The sequence below is a fragment of the Lepisma saccharinum genome, chromosome 20, assembly GCF_977018435.1.
Source record: "Lepisma saccharinum chromosome 20, izLepSacc3.1, whole genome shotgun sequence".
Taxonomy (NCBI): domain Eukaryota; kingdom Metazoa; phylum Arthropoda; class Insecta; order Zygentoma; family Lepismatidae; genus Lepisma; species Lepisma saccharinum.
The window spans coordinates 40,447,103-40,462,009 of record NC_139248.1 but is presented as its reverse complement, the minus strand read 5'-3'; the positions used below and the strand labels follow the sequence as shown (position 1 = coordinate 40,462,009).

Genomic DNA, 14,907 nt, shown 5'->3' with positions numbered 1-14,907 from the left:
TTCACAGGACAAGACGAAGTTCACACACGACTGACTATATGAACCATAGGTCCACTTGCTAAACTTTTTTCTATGCTAGAAGAATAATTTAGCCTTATAGCTTTTTTCAAGGTATTTTGAAGTATAACTGGTTTTTTGGGTGCATCAACACTTGGGTTATTTCCATTTGGTTTATTACACTAGGCTACAATCACTATCTGAACACTGAAATCCTCTGATTGAAACTAAAAGCTTAGGCTGTAACTAGGGACTTAGCATGTATATCGACAATTTATAGGACAACACGAACCTTACAAAGGATTATAGGTGACGTAGGACCACACGCCAGAGCTTTGTTAATCTGCAAGAAGCAGTTGCAACTAATGCTATGAGGATATAATGTTAATTTTTCATTGTTTCACAAGGAGGCTATTTTTTACACAACCAATATTTGCTTTTTCAAGTAACTACATGAACCAGAAGCACACATGCCAACACTAACTAGATTTTGATTTATACTATCTCAGGTGCTAAATCTATCAAGAACACTGATTGTACATATTTTTGAGAATCCAACTATATCAGGATTTTTCTATGTAAGTATATTTTTATTGACTGGCTTATTTAACAGATCAAACAGAAAGACGGCAAAATTCACTAAATGTAGGTGATTGCATGAAAATAACTAGATCAAGGGGTGACCAACAGTGAGCTGAATGTATATATAGAGGGTTGCGCTCTATTATTCTCACCTTCGCTGGATTGGCGAAGGAACGCACTTGTGGGCGGTAGAACCTGAATGGGCTCCACCATGGCATCGGAGACTCGAAGCAGATGTTTTGGAGGATGAACCCAAGTAGGGTCATAGGCGCTACGACCAATTTGGTCATTGCTTTTTATATGAGGAACCAATTTGGCCCACTCCCAAAATTAACTTAGATTGCTTATAATTTATGAAATTTGAAGTCTGCACAAGATGCGATGACAAAATCTAAAAATTGCTATCGTCCAGACAGGGACTTGAACCCTGGACAGATAGGTTAAAAGCCTAACGCTATACAAACTAAGCTACCTGCATTTTTAAAAAGTTAGTTATGTTAAGAAATATATTGAAACACCTGAGAACACTTTTGGTCTGGTTCGACAGAGAAGGAGACAACATTTCCAAATTTTTACAGACTGGGTGTATTTTTCCACTATAGAGGCCTTCACTATATGTAATTCGAAAAGCTAAAGTTCAGCTAGCTTCCAAAATTGAGGTAAAGATTGTGTTTGGCGAGATTAACAAGTTACAATTATATCCAGTTACTGACAAATAAAGCTAAAACTCTCAGATTTACTCTACTAGCCAAGTTTTAGTAACATTTTCTTCACTTTAGTACAAATACCAAAGAAATAGATATATTTTATTTATAATTTGACAAAATGTACTAGTATTTAATTCACAAAGTTAGGTAAAAAACAGTATTTTAAAAAATATTGTTACTGCCTTCAAATTTTATGTTATTTAGCCACTAACAACTGATTTACACTGTTTGGCATCCTTTAAATAGGAAAAGAAGGAATTATTTGTTTATTATTTTTACTTTATATTTATATTTATTTAAGAAAACAATTCTACACTTTACCTTAATTTTAACAAATTGTTACTAATTTATATATCAAAGTTATGTTATTTAGAGTGTATGAAGGCGTATAAAGTTAATATTTGTACTCATCAGTGCAACTAACAATTATATTTTACACACAAAAGATACAGTTAAATTACTTGAATCAGAGAATAATATTTTACAGTAATTGATTCATTCAGCACTAGTCAGTACTTTTATGCTTCAGAAAGTTTTCTTAATTTTCTATTACGCATGCAATTTTGGGCTATTCTTAAAATGTATTTCTAAGGCAAACTGGTTTAATTTTCTGCTTATAATGCAAAGTTGACATAGTTTTCGCACAATGCATTGTACATTTGTTATACTCTCTACTTACAATTCAAATATTATGCTTATTTAATGTATAACTAACTAACTCTCTAGCCTTCTTAAACCCGAATGTTCATGGCTGCAGCAACACATGCCTTTCATCTGTCCCTGCCCTGAGGAAGATCTATATACTCCTTTCCTTCCCTACCAATTTCCTTTTGGTCCATCTCTACATTATCCCTCCATCTTTGTTTTGGTCTTTCTATTGGTCTTTTACCATCAGGTTTCCCAACAAGAATCCTGTATACTCTTCTTTCCTCTCCCATTTGTACCACAGGATCTACACACCTAAGTCTTTTTGATTTAATCATTCTAATAATATCTGGACATGAATACAAATTATGTACTTCCAAATTATGTAACCTTCTCCACTCATCTGTCTCCTCATCTGTTTTAGGTCCAAATATTTTCCTAAGGATTTTATTTTCAAATACTCTCAATTTATGTTCCTTTTTTCAATGTAAGGGACCAAGTTTATTTACTGTATTTAACTTTTATTTTTTGTAATTAACAAAAATTAAAAGCTTATACTGTAGTTATTATATCTTTTTCTATCAGCTTATTTTGAAATTAATATTATTAGGTATAGTCTTTGATTTATAACTATATTGCTTTTTTTATCAATTTAACTAAGAGTACACGCAAAAAAACACATGTGTTCACACTTTTATGTAAATGGATATGCCATTTTTCAATATTTTAGTATGAAGATTGCACTTTAGCTATTTAAGCAAGGGTAGGAAAGGTAGGATTTCTGAGAATTTGTTGCAGGATTTTGTTGTCCAAGTATAGATGAGAACTGAGCTGGGAGACTGTTTTGAACCTTTTCATGAGAGTTTGCATGTGAACTGTATGCAAATTGAGCACTATTGACTGTGCATGCTTCTAAGTTTTGCTGTTATTTTACATCAAGTCTGTGAGACTGTAGTCAGTTTTCCCATATCAAGTAGTTTTTATTGATTGTATTTGTATATGTTGTGGGGACTTAGCAGTTTTATGTTATGAGTCAGTTTGTTGTAGAATATTTTTACATGATTGTTTTGAGATATTGAGTGTCTGCTGTTTTACTTGTAATTATTTTCCTTCTTGTGTTGTGTATTTGACTATATTTTGTCCAAGTTCGTAGTATTTAGAATAATTGTTATTGACTTGTAGATGTAGGGAGTAATAATCCTTTGCAAGATGCCCTATACTTTAGTCTGAATATTATTCTTAGTGTTCACTTTTGAAGCCTTAGTATTCTGGTAGTATTATTAATGTAGAGGTAAATTAGGCTGAAACGTAGGCATTTTTTCTGATAAATTATACTCACTTAGTTGTTTCAGCAGGTAGAAGTTGCATGATGGTTTACTGCTGATGATGTTCATTTGCTCTTCTTATGTACTACGTATGATGTAGCTTACTTGAGTAACTGGAATTTTCTACTGAAAAAAGGATTGCTTGTCTATTTTATTCCTATGTTGTTGAGTTTGTTCATAAGCAAGCCATGTTTTTTACTCTATCCTATGCCTTGGAAGAATCTAGATATATTGTGTTTGCAGTTTTATGCTTCTCTAAGGTTTCAGCTATGTAGTTTTAAACTGTGCTATGGCTTAACTATTGATTTCTTTTTCTGGATGCCATGTTGGTTCTGTGTATTCCTTTTGCTGCTTGCATTTGACTTAGGTTGTTTGCTTTTTTCTTAGATCTTTATTTGTTTATTTGTTCAGTATTTTTTATTTTTTAATATTTTTTTTACATAAAAAATTCAAAGTACATTGTTAAAGTCAAAGTATGTTAAAATTTAATTTTTCAAAGTTAAAGTTTTAAAACTACAATTTTCTAAAATTAAAAGTTATAATAGTATATTTTTGTTAGTAGAAGTTTTTTTTTACTTGAGTAAATTATTTTGTTGTTAATTTAAAATTTGTTAGTTAATGTAAAATTAAAGTAATTAAAAATCAATTTTTCAAAGTTAAAGTTTTAAAAATAAAATTTTCTAAAATTAAAAGTTATAATAGTACATTTTTGTTAGAAGAAGTTTTTACACTAGAGTAAATTCTTTTGTTGTTAAAGTAAAATATGTTAGTTAATGTAAAATTAAAGTAATTAAAATTAACTTTGAAAAATTAAATTTTAACATACTTTGACTTTAACAATGTACTTTGAATTTTTTATGTAAAAAAAATATTATAGAGAAGGTTACATAATTTGGAAGTACATAATTTGTATTCATGTCCAGATATTATTAGAATGATTAAATCAAAAATACTTAGGTGTGTAGATCCTGTGGTACAAATGGGAGAGGAAAGAAGAGTATACAGGATTCTTGTTGGGAAACCTGATGGTAAAAGACCAATAGAAAGACCAAAACAAAGATGGAGGGATAATGTAGAGATGGACCAAAAGGAAATTGGTAGGGAAGGAAAGGAGTATATAGATCTTCATCAGGGCAGGGACAGATGAAAGGCATGTGTTGCTGCAGCCATGAACATTCGGGTTTAAGAAGGCTAGAGAGTTAGTTAGTTATACATTAAATAAGCATAATATTTGAATTGTAAGTAGAGAGTATAACAAATGTACAATGCATTGTGCGAAAACTATGTCAACTTTGCATTATAAGCAGAAAATTAAACCAGTTTGCCTTAGAAATACATTTTAAGAATAGCCCAAAATAGCATGCGTAATAGAAAATTAAGAAAACTTTCTGATGCATAAAAGTACTGACTAGTGCTGAATGAATCAATTACTGTAAAATATTATTCTCTGATTCAAGTAATTTAACTGTATCTTTTGTGTGTAAAATATAATTGTTAGTTGCACTGATGAGTACAAATATTAACTTTATACGCCTTCATACACTCTAAATAACATAACTTTGATATATAAATTAGTAACAATTTGTTAAAATTAAGGTAAAGTGTAGAATTGTTTTCTTAAATAAATATAAATATAAAGTAAAAATAATAAACAAATAATTCCTTCTTTTCCTATTTAAAGGATGCCAAACAGTGTAAATCAGTTGTTAGTGGCTAAATAACATAAAATTTGAAGGCAGTAACAATATTTTTTAAAATACTGTTTTTTACCTAACTTTGTGAATTAAATACTAGTACATTTTGTCAAATTATAAATAAAATATATCTATTTCTTTGGTATTTGTACTAAAGTGAAGAAAATGTTACTAAAACTTGGCTAGTAGAGTAAATCTGAGAGTTTTAGCTTTATTTGTCCGTAACTGGATATAATTGTAACTTGTTAATCTCGCCAAACACAATCTTTACCTCAATTTTGGAAGCTAGCTGAACTTTAGCTTTTCGAATTACATATAGTGAAGGCCTCTATAGTGGAAAAATACACCCAGTCTGTAAAAATTTGGAAATGTTGTCTCCTTCTCTGTCGAACCAGACCAAAAGTGTTCTCAGGTGTTTCAATATATTTCTTAACATAACTAACTTTTTAAAAATGCAGGTAGCTTAGTTTGTATAGCGTTAGGCTTTTAACCTATCTGTCCAGGGTTCAAGTCCCTGTCTGGACGATAACAATTTTTAGATTTTGTCATCGCATCTTGTGCAGACTTCAAATTTCATAAATTATAAGCAATCTAAGTTAATTTTGGGAGTGGGCCAAATTGGTTCCTCATATAAAAAGCAATGACCAAATTGGTCGTAGCGCCTATGACCCTACTTGGGTTCATCCTCCAAAACATCTGCTTCGAGTCTCCGATGCCATGGTGGAGCCCATTCAGGTTCTACCGCCCACAAGTGCGTTCCTTCGCCAATCCAGCGAAGGTGAGAATAATAGAGCGCAACCCTCTATATATACATTCAGCTCACTGTTGGTCACCCCTTGATCTAGTTATTTTCATGCAATCACCTACATTTAGTGAATTTTGCCGTCTTTCTGTTTGATCTGTTAAATAAGCCAGTCAATAAAAATATACTTACATAGAAAAATCCTGATATAGTTGGATTCTCAAAAATATGTACAATCAGTGTTCTTGATAGATTTAGCACCTGAGATAGTATAAATCAAAATCTAGTTAGTGTTGGCATGTGTGCTTCTGGTTCATGTAGTTACTTGAAAAAGCAAATATTGGTTGTGTAAAAAATAGCCTCCTTGTGAAACAATGAAAAATTAACATTATATCCTCATAGCATTAGTTGCAACTGCTTCTTGCAGATTAACAAAGCTCTGGCGTGTGGTCCTACGTCACCTATAATCCTTTGTAAGGTTCGTGTTGTCCTATAAATTGTCGATATACATGCTAAGTCCCTAGTTACAGCCTAAGCTTTTAGTTTCAATCAGAGGATTTCAGTGTTCAGATAGTGATTGTAGCCTAGTGTAATAAACCAAATGGAAATAACCCAAGTGTTGATGCACCCAAAAAACCAGTTATACTTCAAAATACCTTGAAAAAAGCTATAAGGCTAAATTATTCTTCTAGCATAGAAAAAAAGTTTAGCAAGTGGACCTATGGTTCATATAGTCAGTCGTGTGTGAACTTCGTCTTGTCCTGTGAATTGTCAATACATTGATAAATGGTTATATTTTTTTAAAAAAAAGGAACAATGTTGGTAAGCGTCCAGTTATGGACCCATCGGTAAAAGAATTTCAGTCTTTATAGACACACAATAATTTTCGTTACACTAAAAATTTGGCCTCGTATAAAAGTAAATAGTCGAAATGATAAACATTTCGTGTACTTTATCCAGTAAACCTTAGCTAGAAATACAATAACAGCGTTACAGACATAAAAATTAAGCAAGCTTTGATATTCTAGTGGCACATAATAAATATAAAATATCCTTTAAAATACTCTGACAAATAGTAGTAGGTTATCTGAGATCAAAATTTTCAAGCCCTCTCTCCTGCATAAATAGCTCTAGAATTCACTAAGCCTCAAAATAATATTTGGTACATAAAATAAAAAGCAGATGGAGAGTGGTGCTGATCGCATCATCTCCAAACAGCTAAAACAAAAGTATATGGATGGAGCCCTTCCTGATATATTTAGAAAACTTTACCTAGTATAAAAGTAACAAAATACTCAGCAAACTCTAAAATAAACAAACTTTCCTACATAGCAGGCGTAACCTGACCTAAATAAATACATATAGAAATACAGAACCAAAAATAGCATAGTGGAAATCAGTAAACCCTAATAATAATAATAATAATATATTCTGTGGCTTACATTTTAGCTAAAAGTACTTTTTCTTTAGTGTTTTTGAAAAAAATTAAATAAATACTAAACTCTAAATTAAAAATTTGTAAATGTATATATGATACGAAACAAAATAAATACAAATTAATACATACCCTGCAAAATAAATCAGTAAAAAAGTTGAAAACATCTGTTTGTGCATCCAAAATATAATAACAAATCCTTCCTGACTGGATTAAATTGTGTTATTTGAGTAATAATAAGCCTAAACTTGTAAAATAAAAGGGTAGAACTTGTCAAAACATACTTTTGCATCCAAAATATAATTCAAAACACATCTAAATTGTGTTATTTGAGTAAACTAGAGAATAATACTGTAAACTTGGAAAAAATATCTCTCTCTCTCTCTCTCTCTCTCTCTCTCTCTCTCTCTCTCTCTCTCTCTCTCTCTCTCTCTCTGTGTGTGTGTGTGTGTGTGTGTGTGTCTTTGAGAGTCCAAAATGTAATAAAAAATGGTGCCTGAATAATATAAATAGTGTCATTTGAGTAAATATTAGGCTAAACTTGTAACATAAACAAATAAAAGTTGAAAACACACACTTTGTGTGTCGAAAATGTAACTAAAAATCTTTCCTGAACAGATAGAATTGTGTTATTTGAGTAATAATAAGCCTAAACTTGTGAAATAAACAGATAGAAGTTGAGAACACACACTTTGTGTGTCGAAAATGCGACTAAAAGTCTTTCCTGAACAGATTGAATTGTATTATTTTGGTAATAATAAGCCTAAACTTGTGAAATAAACAGATATAAATTGAGATCACACACTCTGTGTGTCGAAAAAATAACTAAAAGTCTTTCCTGAACAGATTAAATTGTGTTATTTTGGTAATAATAAGCCTAAACTTGTGAAATAAACAGATAGAAGTTGAGAACACACACTTTGTGTGTCGAAAATGTAACTAAAAGTCTTTCCTGAAGAGATAGAATTGTGTTATTTGAGTAAAAAATAGGCATAAACTTGTAAAATAATAAATTAGAAGTTGAAAAAATCTCTTTGTAAATACAAAATTTAATAAAAAATGTTGCCTGAATAGTACAAATAGTGTTATTTTGGTAAAAATTAACATAAAGTTGTAAAATAATAAGTTAAACGTAGAAAAAAATGTCTTTGTGAGTCCAAAATTTAATAAAAAATGTTGCTTGAATAGTACAAATAGTGTTATTTTGCTAAAAAATTAACTTAAAGTTGTAAAATAATAAGTTAAAAGTTGAAAAAATGTCTTTGTGAGTCCAAAATTTAATAAAAAATGTTGCAGATTAGTACAAATAGTGTTATTTTGGTAAAAAAATAATATAAAGTTGTAAAATAATAAGTTAAACGTTGAAAAAATGTCTTTGTGAGTCCAAAATTTAATAAAAAATGTTGCTGATTAGTACAAATAGTGTTATTTTGGTAAAAAATTAATATAAAATTGTAAAATAATAAGTTAAACGTTGAAAAAATGTCTTTGCGAGTCCAAAATTTAATAAAAGTGTTGCCTGAATAGTACAAATAGTGATATTTTTGTAAAAATAAGGATAAGCTGTGAAAATGTTTGACATAAAGTCAAAGTTTGGTAAAAAATAAACTCAAACTTAAGTTAAATAGCACACAGTAACATACATTTACTACCTAAATCAATAATCAAAGGGTCCTAGGTTCGTTACCCCGTGATAAAAGCAAATGGTGAAAACTGTAGGCCCCGTCCCTGATAGCTCTCCCTTCTTCATAGTACAGATAAAGAAAACCCTGCGCTAAAGCGTCCTGTGCCTTGGGGCAACCCTGAGCGGAATATTAATTGGCGGCGGAAACCGGATCTACAAGCGATGCATAGCTTCAGACATCCTTTGTTGTCTGATTGAATCCCTCCCCTGCCCTACAGTATTGCATAGCTTTCCCCCGTTCTTGCGTACTAGTTGACCTTGGGAAAACTGGTTCTGAAAATCTACCGACGCGTTCTCTGATTGGTCAATCAGGTTCGTTCTTTGTCCTGACGTTGTGACGTCATTTGACCTTGAACGCACTTCCCCCAAATTCCTTTCTCCTCTACCTGCGCGGAGTTCAGATTCTGAGACAGTATTCTGTCTAGCGTCTGAGACCACCGTCTTTTATAACATAATAACATACATTATTACATAGTACTAATTAATAACATTACATATCGCGGGTTCGAGTACCGGGACCGTCCCCAATCGTAATTGGACCTGTACCTACAGCCGTTACTACCGTTCATAGCGGTTCATAAACCATAAACTCTTATTTTCAATATTATAAACATTAATTATTATAGTTTCATACATTACATACTTTGTAGTAATGAATATAAAATCATATGAATAGCGTTTAGTACCTCTAATTACCTTCTATATACATATTTTTCATAAAATAAATAATTATATATTGATAAAAGTTATAAACATGCAAATACATAAATGTAAAGTATTCTAAGTACATGCTAATGAATTCTAAGTACGTGCAAATTAATTAAAACCCGTGCAAATTAATTAACACCCGTGCAAATTAAAGACCACCCATGCAGCGATTGAGCTTATCGTATTTCTATACTACTGAAGGAAACAATGTGTGCTGCAAAATGCCCGTGGCAACGGTTGCTAAGGACGTGAAAAAAGGGCATTTTCACCCTTAAGGAAGGGCCGATTGAGTGATTTTTTAATTTTCTCGGCCTTTTGGGACGATTTCATGGAGGGTCGTAATCTGGCATTTTTCGCCTCCGGGGCTTCCTTCATGGAGAACATTTATGTCAGTGAGTCAGTCAGTGGTGGGATTGGGGCTTTATATATATTGGATAAAACAGTCCCATAAGCAGAAATCACTACGCAGAAATATATATATACAACATTTATGTCTGGGCTAGCTCCCTCAAACCGTTGGAACGAAAAAGAACAGCCTCAAAATGATGGACAATTAATAGGATCTGCCCTGACAAGGTCTGCCATAAGTCCATGACCAGAGTAACTCATAAAATGATACAATAAATCAAAGCGATTTAACCAGAAAGTATATTCGCATTACATTTTGTGTGGCACTGTGCCACGTCGTGATTCAAGCACTTAAAGCTTTTTAATAAGCTGTTGTAAATATTTTAGATTTTCATGGAAGATTGTGAGCATTTCTATACTCTCAAATTTGGTTATTGACTAACCTATGTTAACACACGGGGGGGGGGGTCGGGGGCAAGCACTGAGTTCTTGTTATAAGTGCGTTTCGATTTAGTGTGTCTGTATTTTAATTTCTTAACCAAAATGTGCGATCATTGTGGAAAATTGTGAAGCTTCTAGGATTTCTCGTATCGTATTCATGGCATATTTCAGAAGGTGTAAGTTTTGTAATTCAAGTCTGTGCTGTGTAAGATGTGTTTTGCCTTTTGTCAAACATAATATAGAAAAAAATATTAATTGTGTTTTCGTGTTTTACATAGACATCTCATTACAAAACGTTTGTACTCGTCGTTGATTGACTATTGTGTGAAAAAAAGGGGGAACACCCGAAGTAAGCCCGACTCCACCCAAATACATTCAAGGGTATGAGCTTATTGTCCTGGTACCTTTAAATAAACCTCGATGTCAGATTCTCTGAGCTTAACTGTTCCCCCGCCATTATAATGTCCATCTTTACATCTTTATTTTCAAATTAATACATAAATACAAAAAGAAAAAAATATAGTATTCTATAGGTACATACATTGGTAACTTCAAATTTATATTTTTACATTGACCCATTCTGGTGTCCGAAACAGGTTTTTTGCAAAGTATCTTTAATCTCTTAAGGATTTTAGTTTATTTGGTAATTACTTAAGCTTTTAGTAATGTAGTTTAAGGTTGAGTATTTATGTTAGTTTATGGTTAGTTTTAGTTATGTAACTATTGTTTTTAGAGGTATATTATAAATAAGTATGATAACCATTCCGAAATCCAGAACAGTTAATGGGTAGAGTGGTTAAAGATGGTAGGGTTGTGAGGGCTGAGGGTTTAGGTGTGGGCGATTTTATAGGAACTTCATTGGGAGGTTGACTTTGATTGGTCTGCACGAAAGCTAGTACCGTGTGAGTATTGTGTAAGATTACACTAGCTTGCCTTTAGATTGTTTACATACCATCCTCTAAGAAGCCTCAAAGTAGACAGGTTGATTTTGATCGCTTTAACCCAAGGAAACATCTACATCCTTTATGTAAATTAAATTGACGTAAAACTGAAATTTTAGTGTAGTGAGAAAATAATCTAATCTACACACGAGTTTTATCATAATTGTGTAATGCAATGATCTGTAAACACCCTCTGCATAGTAATTTTGAAAAAAGTTGATAGAGAGTTCGAAAACGACAAATAATGCTTAATTTTCTACTGCAGGATGGTGTGCTTGGGCAACAACTTAGAGATGACTGCGGTAAGTTTAGTTAATATACGTACATTACGCCATAGAATTTTGTTTTTAGTTTATATATTTTCTAAGGAATAGGAACAAGATATTACCCGGAGCAGAAACATTAGAGGGGCACAAATTAAGAGCCTCTTTCAGTGTACCCATTAGAAAAAGCTCAAAAAAGTATCATTATACGCCGGTCATTTCCTTCCGTCCGTTTGTGTCAACAATCACAGCTATAAAAATAACATTTGGTCTGTCCGTTTCGTCATGAAGGAAAACAATCGATCAAAAGTGACATGTATTAGGAAACTAGTAAAACTGAAGATTTAAAGTTTCCTAAAATTTACTGCTTACAGCAAATGCTATTTAACGCCACAACATTTAATCATACCAATCCCTTTGTGTCTATGGATATATGTGGATTGAAAGTAAAAAAAATGATAAATTTTTAAGGCTATAAATAGAGATTGTCAATAATAAAGAATAGCCATTTGTCAATTGATGTGATACCCATAGTCTCAATCAAACCCGCCTACTTATCTATTTTAGTAAAAAATCAAAGTCCTATCGATTTTTGGAACTATTAAAGATGGAAACATAAACTTCGATGGACAGAAATATGTACGTAATACTATCCGAACGTGGAAATAAATCATCTCGATCTGAGTGTCTGTCTGACTACTTGACTTAACCAATCACAAGTGCATAATACATAATATGCATACAACTTTCGATATCAAAGAATTCATAAAGTTACAATACATATCAACGATATTCTACAAATGGTTGAGGCATTGGTCTGTTTACGCCAACAATCTAACTATTCGATGTCTATTTATTGGGCGGAAACTACTAGACACAAATAAATATACATATTTAATTATTTCTTAGATTCGGAGAGATATTTGAATTGTCTTTTTAATAATAGTAGCTAGAGATAATATTATATGTAATTAATTTTACTGTTGTAGCTTTCCTACTATATTTGACCGGTCTTCTTATATGCTTGTTGATGAACTCAAAAGGTGATAATCCTCTACATTATAGAAACCTATCTGTAACAAATAAGAGGAGTAATGATATTTTGACACTACTTTGAGAAGATAATAATTTTAATATATATTTTTATCTGACTGTGGCTATTTAGAAGAAAACTACGAATCGTACGAAGATAAAACTTTATGCATTAAAATTGGATTCAAATGTGAATTAATTAAGATATAAATTATCCTGACTAGTAAATCGTTAAAAACCTAGAACCAATAAACCGAGCCATACGCCAACATTCTGACAGTGTGAAAAAAGTACCACATTTGGGCTACTATCTCAAATTGCTGTAACAGAACGATATAGCTACAGGGTTACGAAGGCGAGGTGCTTGTGATGTCGCTGCAGTTATTAAAGTGAGGCTCGGATGGCTGGCTCGAACAGTGGACAGAGAGAAATATATTATATCGAACCTGCAATTTACTATGAATTCGACCTAGTGTTAAATACAAATACAACTTCATACATACTGTTCAATATAATGGCAAAACTAGACTGCGATTTTATTGTGGTTTTCGTCAATCTCTCTAGGCTGAATGATGGAATGAAATTTTTTAAATGGACTTTTCATTTATTCGTCCATATGTCTCAAATCACCGCTAATCCAATTGAATAAATACACAGTGATGTTTAAATACAATCATCTAAGTAGAATTGCATGTTGTTATATTTCCATTCAACGATGTTTGACATTTTTTCTATTTTAAACACAGATATTCAACAGAAGTTTGTTACAATGAAAGAGAGACTATTCTACGCTACTTTTCTACCTATCTAGGTAAATCTTGACTATGCCTGACAATAATAAACAGACTTAACAGACGACAGGACCAATTCCATGAGACATGAATGTGCTACTTATGTTTCCAACATGGAACCCCTTGTTCAGAACATAACAGTATAGATGTTTCTAATTATTACACAAAAAGTAAATGACTCTTCACATAATACTGTTAGTCCCTGGTTTCCAAATGTTTAAAATAAATAGTACCTTATATCTGGTAAATTATAAGAACAACTTTTTTAAAAAAGTGCTCACTTCATGATTTGACGTTTGTTACTAAGAAATGGAGTATTTGTTTGGGATAATACACAAAAACTACTTATTATATGAGATGTATGAAACATAGACTTGACTTTCTAGTACTAACTTTTTAACCGTTTATTTTTCCTTGGATTATGAGTAGAATGTGGTGTAATACCTACATCGGAAAAATTGGAAGAAGACTTTCGGAGTTCTACTTCAAGGACTCCCTGGATAGCCGCAGTCCGTGTGAATAAGGACTTCGAATGTGGAGCTTCCCTCATCAGCGACAGATACCTTCTCACTGCCGCCCACTGCGTTGCTGAGTTAAGTACAGCTGTTCTATAACAGAGTAAAATGTATATTTTATTTTAATACAGTAAAGCATGGACATGGCAACAGACTGATGAATGAGAAACTCAAAGTAAATTTCTTGCAGACCACAATAATTCGTACAGTAATTTTTGGAAAAGCAAGAATGATGAACTAAATATCTTAGCGCTGTTCTTCTAGGTTAAAATTACATTCAGATAATTATTTTGTTCGGTTTTGTGTGAAAATACATGTCTCTTATGGCTTTATGCCTGTACTAATATTATGGCTCTATTCCTGTTCTCATTAGCTGTCCTTATACTAAAACAAGAGGTAGAAATTCGGTCTGTTATTTATCTTATTGCTATGCAAATACTTCAAGTATATATTCTCATTTAGCAAAGGAATATAACCTTCCCAAATTATTCGTGTAGGTATTTTCGATGTTTATTTCCTTTCAAAATGAATTTTGTATCAACGTTTTTTTCTTACAGAGCTTCCTTAAACTGCTAATTGTTGTATCATGTATGTTTTGATGTTTCCAGCTTGCCCATTTATGAGACAGATGTTCTTCTTGGTGTGCATGACAGCGTTTATACGGAAAACAGTACTGTAATTGGAACAATATACAGAATTATTATTCACGAAAACTACACGGAGTGGAAACATTACGCATCACATGATATAGCTCTCATACGTCTTGATCAACCTGTGATGTTTGGCTCGAGGATAAACCCTGTCTGTTTACCAAACGTTTCAATCGGCAATGGAGGGATGGAAGGTACGTAAATAAGCCAGCTTGAACAACCTATTGTGAAGTAAGTTTGTACAACTTATGACATAAGATCAATTCTCATTAAATATCTTTAGGAAAATGTCCACAATATAGTCCAGAAAGGTTCCATATACCATAACCATTCCTTAAGAGAGGGGACATGTTTTTCAGTCTCAAAATTGCATATTTTCATGACCTACTTCAACACATAAAAATGTT

The 14,907-nt window shown here is 32.2% G+C and overlaps 1 protein-coding gene across 1 annotated transcript in view; it reads left to right on the top strand.

The window, feature by feature from the left end:
• Positions 1–14,907, top strand: part of LOC146003585 (venom peptide isomerase heavy chain-like) — a 31,134-nt gene that overhangs the window by 7,745 nt on the left and 8,482 nt on the right. The window contains exons 2-4 of the mRNA XM_083141890.1: positions 11,515–11,551; positions 13,765–13,927; positions 14,459–14,694. Of these exons, the coding sequence (XP_082998016.1) occupies positions 11,515–11,551; positions 13,765–13,927; positions 14,459–14,694 (436 nt within the window). The remainder of the gene's footprint in view (positions 1–11,514; positions 11,552–13,764; positions 13,928–14,458; positions 14,695–14,907) is intronic.